This window comes from Carcharodon carcharias, chromosome 16 (genome assembly GCF_017639515.1).
Source record: "Carcharodon carcharias isolate sCarCar2 chromosome 16, sCarCar2.pri, whole genome shotgun sequence".
NCBI lineage: Eukaryota > Metazoa > Chordata > Chondrichthyes > Lamniformes > Lamnidae > Carcharodon > Carcharodon carcharias.
Genome location: NC_054482.1, coordinates 13616845 through 13628361, shown reverse-complemented (window position 1 = coordinate 13628361; position 11517 = coordinate 13616845). Strand labels below are relative to the sequence as shown.

The 11517-nt window shown below is 44.4% G+C and overlaps 2 protein-coding genes across 7 annotated transcripts in view; one reads left to right on the top strand and one right to left on the bottom strand.

Annotated features, from left to right (window-relative positions):
* Window positions 1-1614: 1614 nt before the first annotated feature.
* myoc (myocilin) lies at window positions 1615-8092 on the top strand. The gene is made up of 4 exons (XM_041208528.1): window positions 1615-2080; window positions 3375-3431; window positions 3630-3755; window positions 7154-8092. Exons 1-4 carry the CDS (start codon window positions 1639-1641, stop codon window positions 7936-7938), a joined length of 1410 nt encoding a protein of 469 aa, XP_041064462.1. The 5' UTR covers window positions 1615-1638; the 3' UTR covers window positions 7939-8092.
* A 1765-nt stretch (window positions 8093-9857) lies between these two features.
* prrc2c (proline-rich coiled-coil 2C) overlaps window positions 9858-11517 on the bottom strand; it is a 79413-nt gene continuing 77753 nt past the window's right edge. For all 6 annotated transcript variants that reach the window (XM_041208522.1, XM_041208527.1, XM_041208526.1 and 3 more), the window contains one exon: window positions 9858-11250. In XM_041208522.1, coding sequence (XP_041064456.1) covers window positions 10987-11250 — 264 coding nt within the window. In that variant the 3' untranslated portion in view covers window positions 9858-10986. The remainder of the gene's footprint in view (window positions 11251-11517) is intronic.

Below are 11517 nucleotides of genomic sequence, written 5' to 3'. Positions count from 1 at the left end.
CCACACCCACCTACACCTCCCCTACATACCCCCACCCCCACACATCCCCAAACACACACACCCCCACACCCCCCCCTCCACACAACCCCCCACACCCACCTACACACCCCCACCCCCTACACATCCCCAAACACACACACCCCCACACCCCCCCCTCCACACAACCCCCCACACCCACCTACACCTCCCCTACATACCCCCACCCCCACACATCCCCAAACACACACACCCCCACACCCCCCCCCTCCACACAACCCCCCACACCCACCTACACCTCCCCTACATACCCCCACCCCCACACATCCCCAAACACACACACCCCCACACCCCCCCCTCCACACAACCCCCCACACCCACCTACACCTCCCCTACATACCCCCACCCCCACACATCCCCAAACACACACACCCCCACACCCCCCCCTCCACACAACCCCCCACACCCACCTACACCTCCCCTACATACCCCCACCCCCACACATCCCCAAACACACACACCCCCACACCCCCCCTCCACACAACCCCCCACACCCACCTACACCTCCCCTACATACCCCCACCCCCACACATCCCCAAACACACACACCCCCACACCCCCCCCCTCCACACAACCCCCCACACCCACCTACACCTCCCCTAAATACCCCCACCCCCACACATCCCCAAACACACACACCCCCACACCCCCCCTCCACACAACCCCCCACACCCACCTACACCTCCCCTACATACCCCCACCCCCACACATCCCCAAACACACACACCCCCACACCCCCCCTCCACACAACCCCCCACACCCACCTACACCTCCCCTACATACCCCCACCCCCACACATCCCCAAACACACACACCCCCACACCCCCCCTCCACACAACCCCCCACACCCACCTACACCTCCCCTACATACCCCCACCCCCACACATCCCCAAACACACACACCCCCACACCCCCCCCTCCACACAACCCCCCACACCCACCTACACCTCCCCTACATACCCCCACCCCCACACATCCCCAAACACACACACCCCCACACCCCCCCTCCACACAACCCCCCACACCCACCTACACCTCCCCTACATACCCCCACCCCCACACATCCCCAAACACACACACCCCCACACCCCCCCCCTCCACACAACCCCCCACACCCACCTACACCTCCCCTACATACCCCCACCCCCACACATCCCCAAACACACACACCCCCACACCCCCCCTCCACACAACCCCCCACACCCACCTACACACCCCCACCCCCTACACATCCCCAAACACACACACACCCCCTCCACACCCCCACCCCACACATCCCCAAAAACACACACCCCCCCCACCCCCCCAACACAACACCCCAACACCCTATACCCCCTCCACACCCCCACCCCACACACCCCCAAACACACCCCCCCCCCACACCCACACACACACACACACACACACACACACACCAGTTTGGACCCTTTAATCCCCGAGGTGATGAATAAAAGCCCCAGATGTGGGAGGTGTGGAGCTGGCCTCTTGTCAGTTTGATGGAGCTGTGCCCGCCTCTCTGGAAACGCATTTATAAATAGCTCGACTTCCCACTGAAAGTCAGCTCCAAACACACTGAGCGCTGCCCAGGGGAAAGCGGCCGCAATGATCTCTGCCACCCCTCTGCTCACTCTCGCCTTCCTCCTGGGAGCCTCTGGCCAGCTGTCGCCGACTTTCTCCCGCAGTTCGAGCCGGGACGGCCGGTGCATTTACTCCTTCACCGTGGCCAGCCCGGAGGCGGCCGGCTGCTCGGAGCCCGGAGAGGCTCTGGCCGCTGTCCGGGAGCTGCAGAGGGAGCGGGCCAGCCAGCAGAGAGAGCTGGAGTCGCTGGGCGACCGGCTGCGCCGCCTAGAAGCGAGGTCCCAGCGGGATTCGGGGGCCCAGAGCCCCCCCAGCCCGCCGGCCAAGCACCAGGAGCAGGTCAGGCGGCTGCAGCTGGAGAAGTTGGAGTTGCGGAGGTGGCTGGAGAGCGTGAAGCAGGAGAACGTTCAGCTCCGAGCCAAGCAGTGTCCCACCGTTCCAGACACTCCGCAGGACCCCCAGCAAGGTGGTAGGAGAAAGCGACCCCAGCCCCCGGGGTGGGGTGGGGGGGGGGGGGGGTGGTTTAGGATGGGGTGGGGAGGGGGGTTGTTGTTAGCAATGCAGTTGAGGGCTTGTCCATTTTCCAGGAACGTTCTCACCCTCTCTTATCTGGGATCAGATTGGGATCAGACTCCAGGAATGTTCTCACCCTCTCTGATCCGGGATCAGATTGGGATCAGACTCCAGGAATGTTCTCACCCTCTCTGATCCGGGATCAGATTGGGATCAGACTGCAGGAATCTTCTCACCCTCTCTGATCTGGGATCAGACTCCAGGAATGTTCTCACCCTCTCTGATCTGGGATCAGACTCCAGGAACGTTCTCACCCTCTCTGATCTGGGATCAGATTGGGATCAGACTCCATGAATGTTCTCACCCTCTCTGATCTGGGATCAGATTGGGATTAGACTTCAGGAATGTTCTCACCCTCTCTGATCCGGGATCAGACTCCAGGAATGTTCTCACCCTCTCTGATCCGGGATCAGATTGGGATTAGACTCCAGGAATGTTCTCACCCTCTCTGATCTGGGATCAGACTCCATGAATGTTCTCACCCTCTCTGATCTGGGATTAGATTGGGATTAGACTCCAGGAATGTTCTCACCCTCTCTGATCCGGGATCAGATTAGGATCAGACTCCAGGAAAGTTCTCACCCTCTCTGATCTGGGATCAGATTGGGATTAGACTCCAGGAATGTTCTCACCCTCTCTGATCTGGGATCAGACTCCAAGAATGTTCTCATCCTCTCTGCTCCACGACCAGTCTCTAGTTTTAAATCGGCGCTCTCGACCTTTCTGCATGAGCAGAGGTTTAAACTAAATAAGTTTATCCCAGAGATTCCTTGGATTTTCAACAAACATATCAATAATGTAATTAAGAACACGATTCGTTTATTTATATTTAACATTAACTGTTTTGCAACTACATGGGAGGGATGAATAATTTTTTTTAAAACTACCAGTCTGAAGTTGGAGACTCGCTGTAAAGGCACATCGAATCGACCTACCAGCTGGGAAGGAAAGTTACGGGGAAAATCAGGTTGTGGCGCATTTCCAGTACTTCAAAAATTGCATAAGTGTCAATTCTAAAAGCAATATTTGTAAACTCAGTGCAGAGTTTGCCCAGCCGTCCATTTGATTCTCATTAATTTTGATTTCAGTTTTTAAATATGACAGAAGCAATAGGAACCGAGAGGGGGACATTTATTCTGGTGAGATTGACGGACCCTGAAACAAGCTGTTTAGATTTTGTCTTTCAGGGAAACAGGGTTTCTCCAGTTCACCATCTCGACAGAAAACGCAGCCTGACCGAGGAGGTGAGTCCGATTCCAAGGATGATTTTTTTTTTTAAAAAAAAAGTTTCCCCATTATTTCTTCCGGAAGATGGAACCTTTTATTTACGAGTAAAATCGTTCTGGGGGAAAAGAATTTTAAAGGTCGCATGCGATATTAAATTTCGACTTTTTTTGTGGCGATTTATTTATAAAGTCCAGAATAATGTCTTCGATCCCCAGCGTCTAATCGGAGCTTGGAAAATCCTGGATACCAAGAGCTGAAATCGGAGATCACAGAGATCCCAGCTCCCAGACTGAAACAGCGGAACGATTCTGGCCTCCTGACCACAACACAGCAGATTTCAGGTATCTGCAAATGAAATGCATGCGTTTAAAAGTTCTTCTGCTCGACCGTTTGTAACAGAAACCCCACGATACAGGCAGGTGGGCCGGGGTACATTCTGCACGCTGATTTATTTCCTTTAGGACTCAAAAGGCGCAATATAGTCAAGCGACCAGCAGGTGGGGAAAGGGCACCGTTGACTTCAACTTGTATTTTTATATATTTAATTCAATAAATGTTCCCAAGTGCTTCACAGGAGACAGAACCACAAAAAAAAAAATAGTCGAGGTGATCAAAAACTTGGTTTTAAAGAGGCGACTTAAATAAAGGAGTGAGAGGGCTTAAAAAAAAAGCAGCAGCTCATTCAGCCCTAGTGAAGTTATTATTGAATGGAAAGATACCAATAGTTCTTAATTTTCAGGCAGCTTCGTCATACAGCTTTACATACTCAGATCAAATTTAGGGAATATTAAATTAGACTTGATGTATTTTGGTACCTTGCAACCAAAATCAAAGGGATTAAAAACACCCAAAAATGATCGACAGGAAAAAAAAACCCTCTTGCCCATTCAGGCCTGTCCAACATGGCTGATGCCTCGTGCATCATAACACAGACACTCCTCACCCAGCTAAAGATATGGTAAACTCCTGGGAGATGTGAAAAACCAGCTTAAAATCCCAGTCAAATCGGAGACAAAATCTCAAATTCCCAATCCCTCAGTGCTGATTAAAACTTGTCCAAATCATATAGATCCTGACTTATATTGAGATTGATTCATATCATATTACGGTTACCTTTGGGACAATTCACAAAAATTCCCAGGAACGAGTTATGATTCGTTATTCCAAAATAACAGCACTTTCTAAATTTAAAGAACAAGTCCAAGAATTCCACTTTGCAAAGTTCTCCATTTAAAAAAAGTCCCCATAAGGCTGCTGTAAATTTTGGACAATACCCTCTTTGTCAAATTACAAACCAATAGAAATAAATCTGACTTGATAGCTATTATGGTGATGCAGGGTGACCAAGACTGGGATCTCAATATTCAAGGATACTCGACGTTCCAGAAAAAATAGGCAAAAAGGAAGAGGTGGGGTAGCTTTGTTAATAAAGGAAGATATCAGTGCGGTGGTGAGTAGTGATATAGGTACAATAGATCGTGACGTGGAATCAGTTTGGGTGGAAATAAGGAATAGCAAGGGCAAGAAATATAAAAACAAACAGCAAGAACTTCTCCGGGTATATAAAAAGAGTAGCTAAAGTGAGCGTGGGACCCTTAGAGGATGCGACTGGAAGACTGATAATGGGGAACAGGGAAATAGCAGATAATTTAAACCAATATTTTGCATCAGTCTTCACAGTGGAAGACACTATAAACATCCCAAAGATATCAGATAAACAAGGAGCTAATGGGAGGAAGTATTTGACAAGCTAATGCAACTAAAGGCAGACAAGTCACCAGGACCTGATGGCCTGTACCCAAGGGTTTTAAAGGAAGTGGCTACAGAGATAGTGAAGGCATTGGTCAAAATATTCCAGAACTCTCTGGATTCTGGGAGGGTCGCTGAGGATTGGAAAACCACTAATATGATGCCCCTGTTCAAGAAGGGAGGGAGATAAAAAGCAGGAAACTATAGGCCAGTCAGCCTAACATTTGTAGTTGGGAAAATGCTAGAGTCCATTATTAAGGAAGAAATGCTTAGAAAAGTTTAATGCAATCAGAGTCATCATGGTTTTGTGAAAGGGAAATCACGTTTGACAAATTTGCTACAGTTCTTTGAGGATATAACAAGCAGGGTTGATAAAGGGGAACTGGTAGATGTAGTGTATTTGGATTTCCAAAAGGCATTCAATAAGGTGCCACATAAAAGGTCATTGCACAGAATAAGAACTCATGGTATTGGGGGAAATGTGTTAGCATGGAGAATTGGTTAACACACATAAGACAGAGTCAGGATTAATGGGTCTACTACAGATTGGAAATATGTAAATAGTGGAGTGCCACAAGGATCAGTCCTAGGGCCTCAATTATTTATTATCTATGTTAATGACTTGGAGGAGGGGGCCAAGTGTAATATGTCCAAATTTGCTGACGATACAAAAATACGAGGGCATTTTGTGACAAGGACATAAGGAATCTGCAAAGAAATATACATAAGTTGAGTGAATGGCAAAAAACTTAGCAGATGGAGGTTAATATAGGAAAGTGTGAGGTCATGCATTTTGGTCAGAAGAATCAAAAGGCAAACATTATTTGAATGGTGAGAGTGACTCTAAAAAGTGCAGCACAGAGGGATCTGGGTGTTCTTGTGCATGAAACACAAAGTTAGCATGCAGGTGCAGCAAGTAATTAAGGCAAATGGAATTTTGGCCTGTATTGCTTGGGGGTTGGAGTTTAAAAATAGGGAAGTCTTGTTACAGGGTGTTGGTGAGGCTGTACCTGGGGTACTGTGAACAGTTTTGGTCCCCGTATTTAAGAAAGGATATAGTGGCATTGGAGGCAGTTCAAAAGAGATTCACTGGGCTGATTCCTGGGATGAAGGGGTTGACTTATCAAGAATGGCTAAACAGGTTAGGCCTTTATTCATTAGAGTTTAGAGGAGTGATCTTATTGAAACTTATAAGATTCTGAGGGAGCTTGACAGGGTAGATGTTGAGAAGATTAGTGGGGAATCTCAAACTAGGGGGCATAGTTACAGAATAACAGGACATTCATTTAAAACTGAGATGCAAAGGAACTCCATCTTTGAGGGTAAGGAGTATCTGGAATTCTCTACCCCAGAGAGTTGTGGAGGCTAGATCACTGAAAGTATTTAAAGAGGAGGTAGATAGATTTATGAAATATTGGGGAGTTGAGGGCTATGAGGAGCTGGCACGAAAGAGGAGTTGAGGCCCAGGGCAGATCAGCTATGATCTTACTGAATGGCAAGACAGCCTTTAGGAGCCAAATGGCCTACTCCTGCTCCTATTTCATATTTTATGTTCGAAGGAACAGGCATAGATCATTCAACCCTGAGCCTATTCTGCTGTGCCCATTAGATAATTTCTGATCCGTACCTCAACTCCCACTTATCCACCTTTGATCCATATTCTTTGATAACCCAACTCAATGAAAATCTGTTGATCTGACTTGTAATCTTCAATTGACCCAACATCCACAGCTTTTGGGAAGGAGTATTACACATTTTCACTCATGAATGGCCTAGTTCTAGTTTATGTCTCCTTGTTCTGGATTACTCCACAGAGGGAAAAGGCAAAGCCACCCTCTAGTTACATGTATTGCACCCTTTCAATTGGGGGGCTGGGGATAATGCTCAGAATCAGTTAACTGACATGGGAAATAAGTTCCTGCTTGCGTGGTACGACTAACAGTTAAATGCAGCACCTGAATGGATTTGTTTCTTAATCTTGCCCTGGCAGGTTGTGGAATGCTAGAGTGGGTAGGAGATCCAGTTACATTCCAAAAAGCAGACAACATTGCAGGCAAGTACGGAGTTTGGATGAAAGATCCTGAGCCTGTGACACCTCACACCAGGGAGACAATCTGGAGAATCAACGCAGTTGGCACTGACATTCGGGAGCTATACGAGTACAGTGACCTAGATCAGTTCATGAGAGGCTATCCCAACAAAGTTTATTTGTTACTAGAACCAGTAGAAAGCACAGGGAGTGTCATTTACAGAGGATCCTTATATTACCAGAAACGCAGGTCAAGGACCTTGTTGAGATATGAAATTAAAACAGGGGCCATTTTAGTTCGAAAGGACTTGCCCAATGCAGGCTTCCGAGGAGTCTACCCATATTCCTGGGGTGGCTATACAGACATAGATTTTGCTGTAGATGAGCTGGGGCTTTGGGTAACTTACAGCACCAATCAAGCTCAAGGAGCCATTGTGATCTCCAAATTGGATCCAAACAGCCTGGAAATACAGCAAACCTGGACGACGACTATACGCAGAAGATCAGTTGCTAATACTTTCATGATCTGTGGGATTCTCTATACGCTGAACAGTTATTCCATTCGCAACGCCATCATCAATTTTGCTTACAACACCAACACAAACAGCAGCAAGGTGCTGAACATCCCATTTGAGAACCGCTACCAATACAACAGCATGACTGATTACAACCCAGCAGAGAAGAAAATCCTGGCTTGGGACAATTATAACTTGGTCATGTATGACATTAGGCTTTCCAAAATATGAAGGCCTTAAGAATATCTTTGATTGTTATTTTCTCTTAAAAAAATGTATGTAGTTAGTGGCTAGTTATAGCACAGCAGTAATTTGAGCACTAATTCCAGAGCAGAGAAGACCACCATCATCATTTAGGAGTGAAATAAATGTTAAAATAATTAAACATTATTAAATATTTGAACAACCATGATACAGATTGATTAAAAATAATTCTTGGAAATCTATAACTGTGCAGGTTGTGCATGCAAAAAAAATCTTCTTGACTGCAGTCTCATTATAAACCAATCTGACAGCATTCGGTACAACTGAGAGTAGGGTTTTAGTTAGGCCACAGATGCAGTTCAATCCCAACCAGGTTACTTTCTTTACTGTCAAAAATTAGAAGTTAGTGGGGAAAAATGTGGAAGGAATCCATAATTGGCTCAACCGATTGGAAATCAATACTTGCTTAAAAAAAACTTGGCCCAGCTCAAATGGTCTGATTTTTCCTGTAAGTGAGCATATACAAAAACGATCTCCAAGAATCAGACTGTACTTTTGAAAGTTAAAATCTTTCATACTCCCTACGACTTCAGTCATCTCTGGATTAAAAAACAAGGCATGTAAATATACATTTAGAAAGTGCTACGTCTCGTTGGTAAATGTAAAAAAAAACTTACGTGAAGAGAATCACTCAAAAAAAATCATACTATTTTGATTAGACATGAGAAAAAGCAAGATCCTTAATACATACATTGAGATACAAAAAGAATGTGCACTCAAATCACTATCAGTGTTTCAAGCTGGACTGGGTATGGTTGGACTGAGTTAAGAATTGAATGCATTTATTTACCAAAAGGAAAGCATGCAGCCACAATTTAACTGGGCTGGATCTCTGCACCCAGTATCTAATGCATGTGCAGCTTTCAAAAGTACCAGCACTGGATTTTCTTTTACTGTTGTAAAATAAAAGTTGAAGTTGGTATAGACCTTTACGCCTGTTCCTTTCCCATAAAATTGTAACTAATATCAGCATTGTTTATAGAAGCCACTTAGGCTGTGGGCATACGGAAAGTGTTAAAATTGGAGTCTTCAACAGGAGCCATCAGAATTGAAAAGTAGGGAAGTTATGCTAAACCTTAATGAGACTACACTTAAGAGTCTTGGGGTTGTCATATTATGGAGAGGTATGAGAGGCACCAGAGAGGGTGATGAGAAGATTTACAAGGATATCAGGATAATATATATATATATATCAGGAAAGAATTAACAGACTGGGTGTCTCCTCTTGAAAAAAAGGGTGACCTCCAAGATCTTTAAAATGATAAAATATATTTATAAGAATGGATAGAGAGAGAATATTGCCTTTTGTGGGGAAGATAGTCACCAAGAAATCCAATAGGGAATTCGGAACAAACTTCTTCACCCAGGGAGTGGTGGAAGAGGGGGGATTGGCTGCCGCACAAGGAGCAGCTGAGACAAATACTATAGATGCATTTAACGGGAATCTAGACAAGTATTTGTGGGAGAAGAGTACAGGTGATGACGATTGTAGATTTAGATGAGAAAAGATGGGAGGAGGCTCGAGTGGAGCACAAACACCAGCACTGGTTGGGCCAAATGGCCTGTTTGTGTGGTATATCCTATCCTATGTAACCTCACAATACACAGCCAGGCAATTACCTGTCACCCTAGTCGTGAAGTTTCAAACACTGTTCATTTGCTTCTAGAAAGAGTAACATCTGAAACGAGTCAGGGAAAAGGAAGCAAAGGAGAGAAGTGCAAATTCATGGTCCTAATCCAAGTCAGTGTTTCTCCATCCAATATGGAAGGTTTTGATAATACAAAACATACTGCACACTGCACCTGGAAACATTATGAAATGTATACTAATTCAAATTGGAGGAAAGGAAATTGCTCTTAAAACAACGTAAAAGAATCTGAAAAAATTTGAGCATATTTTTATTAGTTAGGTAACCAAACCAAATTAATCGTAAATAAGATCGTACATATTTAATAGTGCGTTAACCCTGTACAAATGAAAAAATTAAAGTATAATATTTCTATACCAATATGGCTGTTAACTTCTGTACAATGCCAAACGAATACACAGTACAGGTGGAATACAAATCTCAAAAGTCAGACATCACAGCTGAATTTTCAAAGTAAGCAAATAAAATTGACTGCCAAAACACTTTACTGATAAGCAGCCTTTTCAGCAGTGTAGCTTTCCCAGTGCCACCCCAGCCATGTGACAAAAATATACACATCAATAAATCAATCTTTTAGCTCACGCTTTGTGCCAAGGTTTCAGAATACCAATAACAGCAATTTTCTATTGTTTTGTACCTTCATCAGTGTCTTATTTGTATCAAACCTGGGTAAGTTTTCTGTAATAAAAACAGCTGTGTTGCTAGCACAGTCACTAATTAATGATTGATCATAAGCAGATAGACAAGATATCTTACATTCACATAGTATAATACAGTACATCCTACAACTATAATACTAGCATACAATCAAAAAAGGCAATATTAGACTTGTGATTAAAATGGTGTATGCATAAACACAATTGGAATTTAATAGGCTCAAAAAGGGAGCTTAACTCAGTCACAGGTGAATCACTGTAGTCTTTACTGTAATTAAGTTTACAAAAAAATTTAAATGATACATTTTAACAAGAGGATTATTAAATTGTCTTAAAAAGTGTAAAACTGGTCAGCCTCCATTCACCGGCCTGGCCAATCTTACCTAATTTCAGTGATTATCTCAAGGAAAAGAAATGCCACACAAGTCAGACATTGCCTTTTCAAATTTTCAAGATTCAAAAGTCAACACTAATGTTCATCATAGGATTAGTTTACACATCTGGGCTTTACTGTTGCTCAAAATAATGATCTATCTGATTCTGCATATTTCAAGATAGTTCAGCTTTCACTTAACTACTTCACATCTCACTTCTTTGTTATAAAAGAAATTTCATGTTTTGAGCTCTATTTTTCTGCTCTTATCTCACAGAGAAGAGCTCTCATTACACCCCAAGGATGTTTAGAACATCTACTCTGTTCTATCAGCAATTTAGGATTTCGTTTCTTCTGTTTTAACTGCCTGAGGTTTGATTGGTCCAGTTCGAACGGGTTTTGACATGGGAGCCTGACTTGAATTGGGTTTTTCTTCCACCTTCTCCTCTCTAGTGCTTGTAACGCTTGTTCCGCTCTCAGTCGGTTTACTACCATTGCTGTCATTTTTGTGAGCTTTGCTCATTGGCTGTTTGATTTGCTGTTGCTGCTGATCAGAGAAGAACTTGTGTGTGGACTGTAGTACCTCAGCACGCTGCTTAGCCTTAAACATAAAGGGGGAATCAAATGAGTATTTTGATGAATCTTTTGGACAAGAACTGGAGACATACACTAAAAGCAAATCTAGTAATGTGCCAAAGAGCTGAAAAACATTCACAAAAATTGTCTCTCTTTCAAGGTGCGCTGGAATCTAAAATAGCTTCTTTGGGGCAGGTTTTGATACTACCCTCTATAGTAAACATAAACAAATGTGTAAACTTTGGAATGCTTAAACGTCTGCCCTTAATGTATGCAGGAATATAAATTCTCA

What these genes read in the sequence shown, in the direction of transcription:
- myoc (XM_041208528.1), top strand. Translation starts at nt 1,639, where the DNA reads ATGATCTCTGCCACCCCTCTGCTCACTCTCGCCTTCCTCCTGGGAGCC. An exon ending in TCCGCAGGACCCCCAGCAAG is followed by an intron (nt 2,081 to 3,374) that starts GTGGTAGGAGAA and finishes TTTGTCTTTCAG; the next exon opens with GGAAACAGGGTTTCTCCAGT. An exon ending in AACGCAGCCTGACCGAGGAG is followed by an intron (nt 3,432 to 3,629) that starts GTGAGTCCGATT and finishes TTCGATCCCCAG; the next exon opens with CGTCTAATCGGAGCTTGGAA.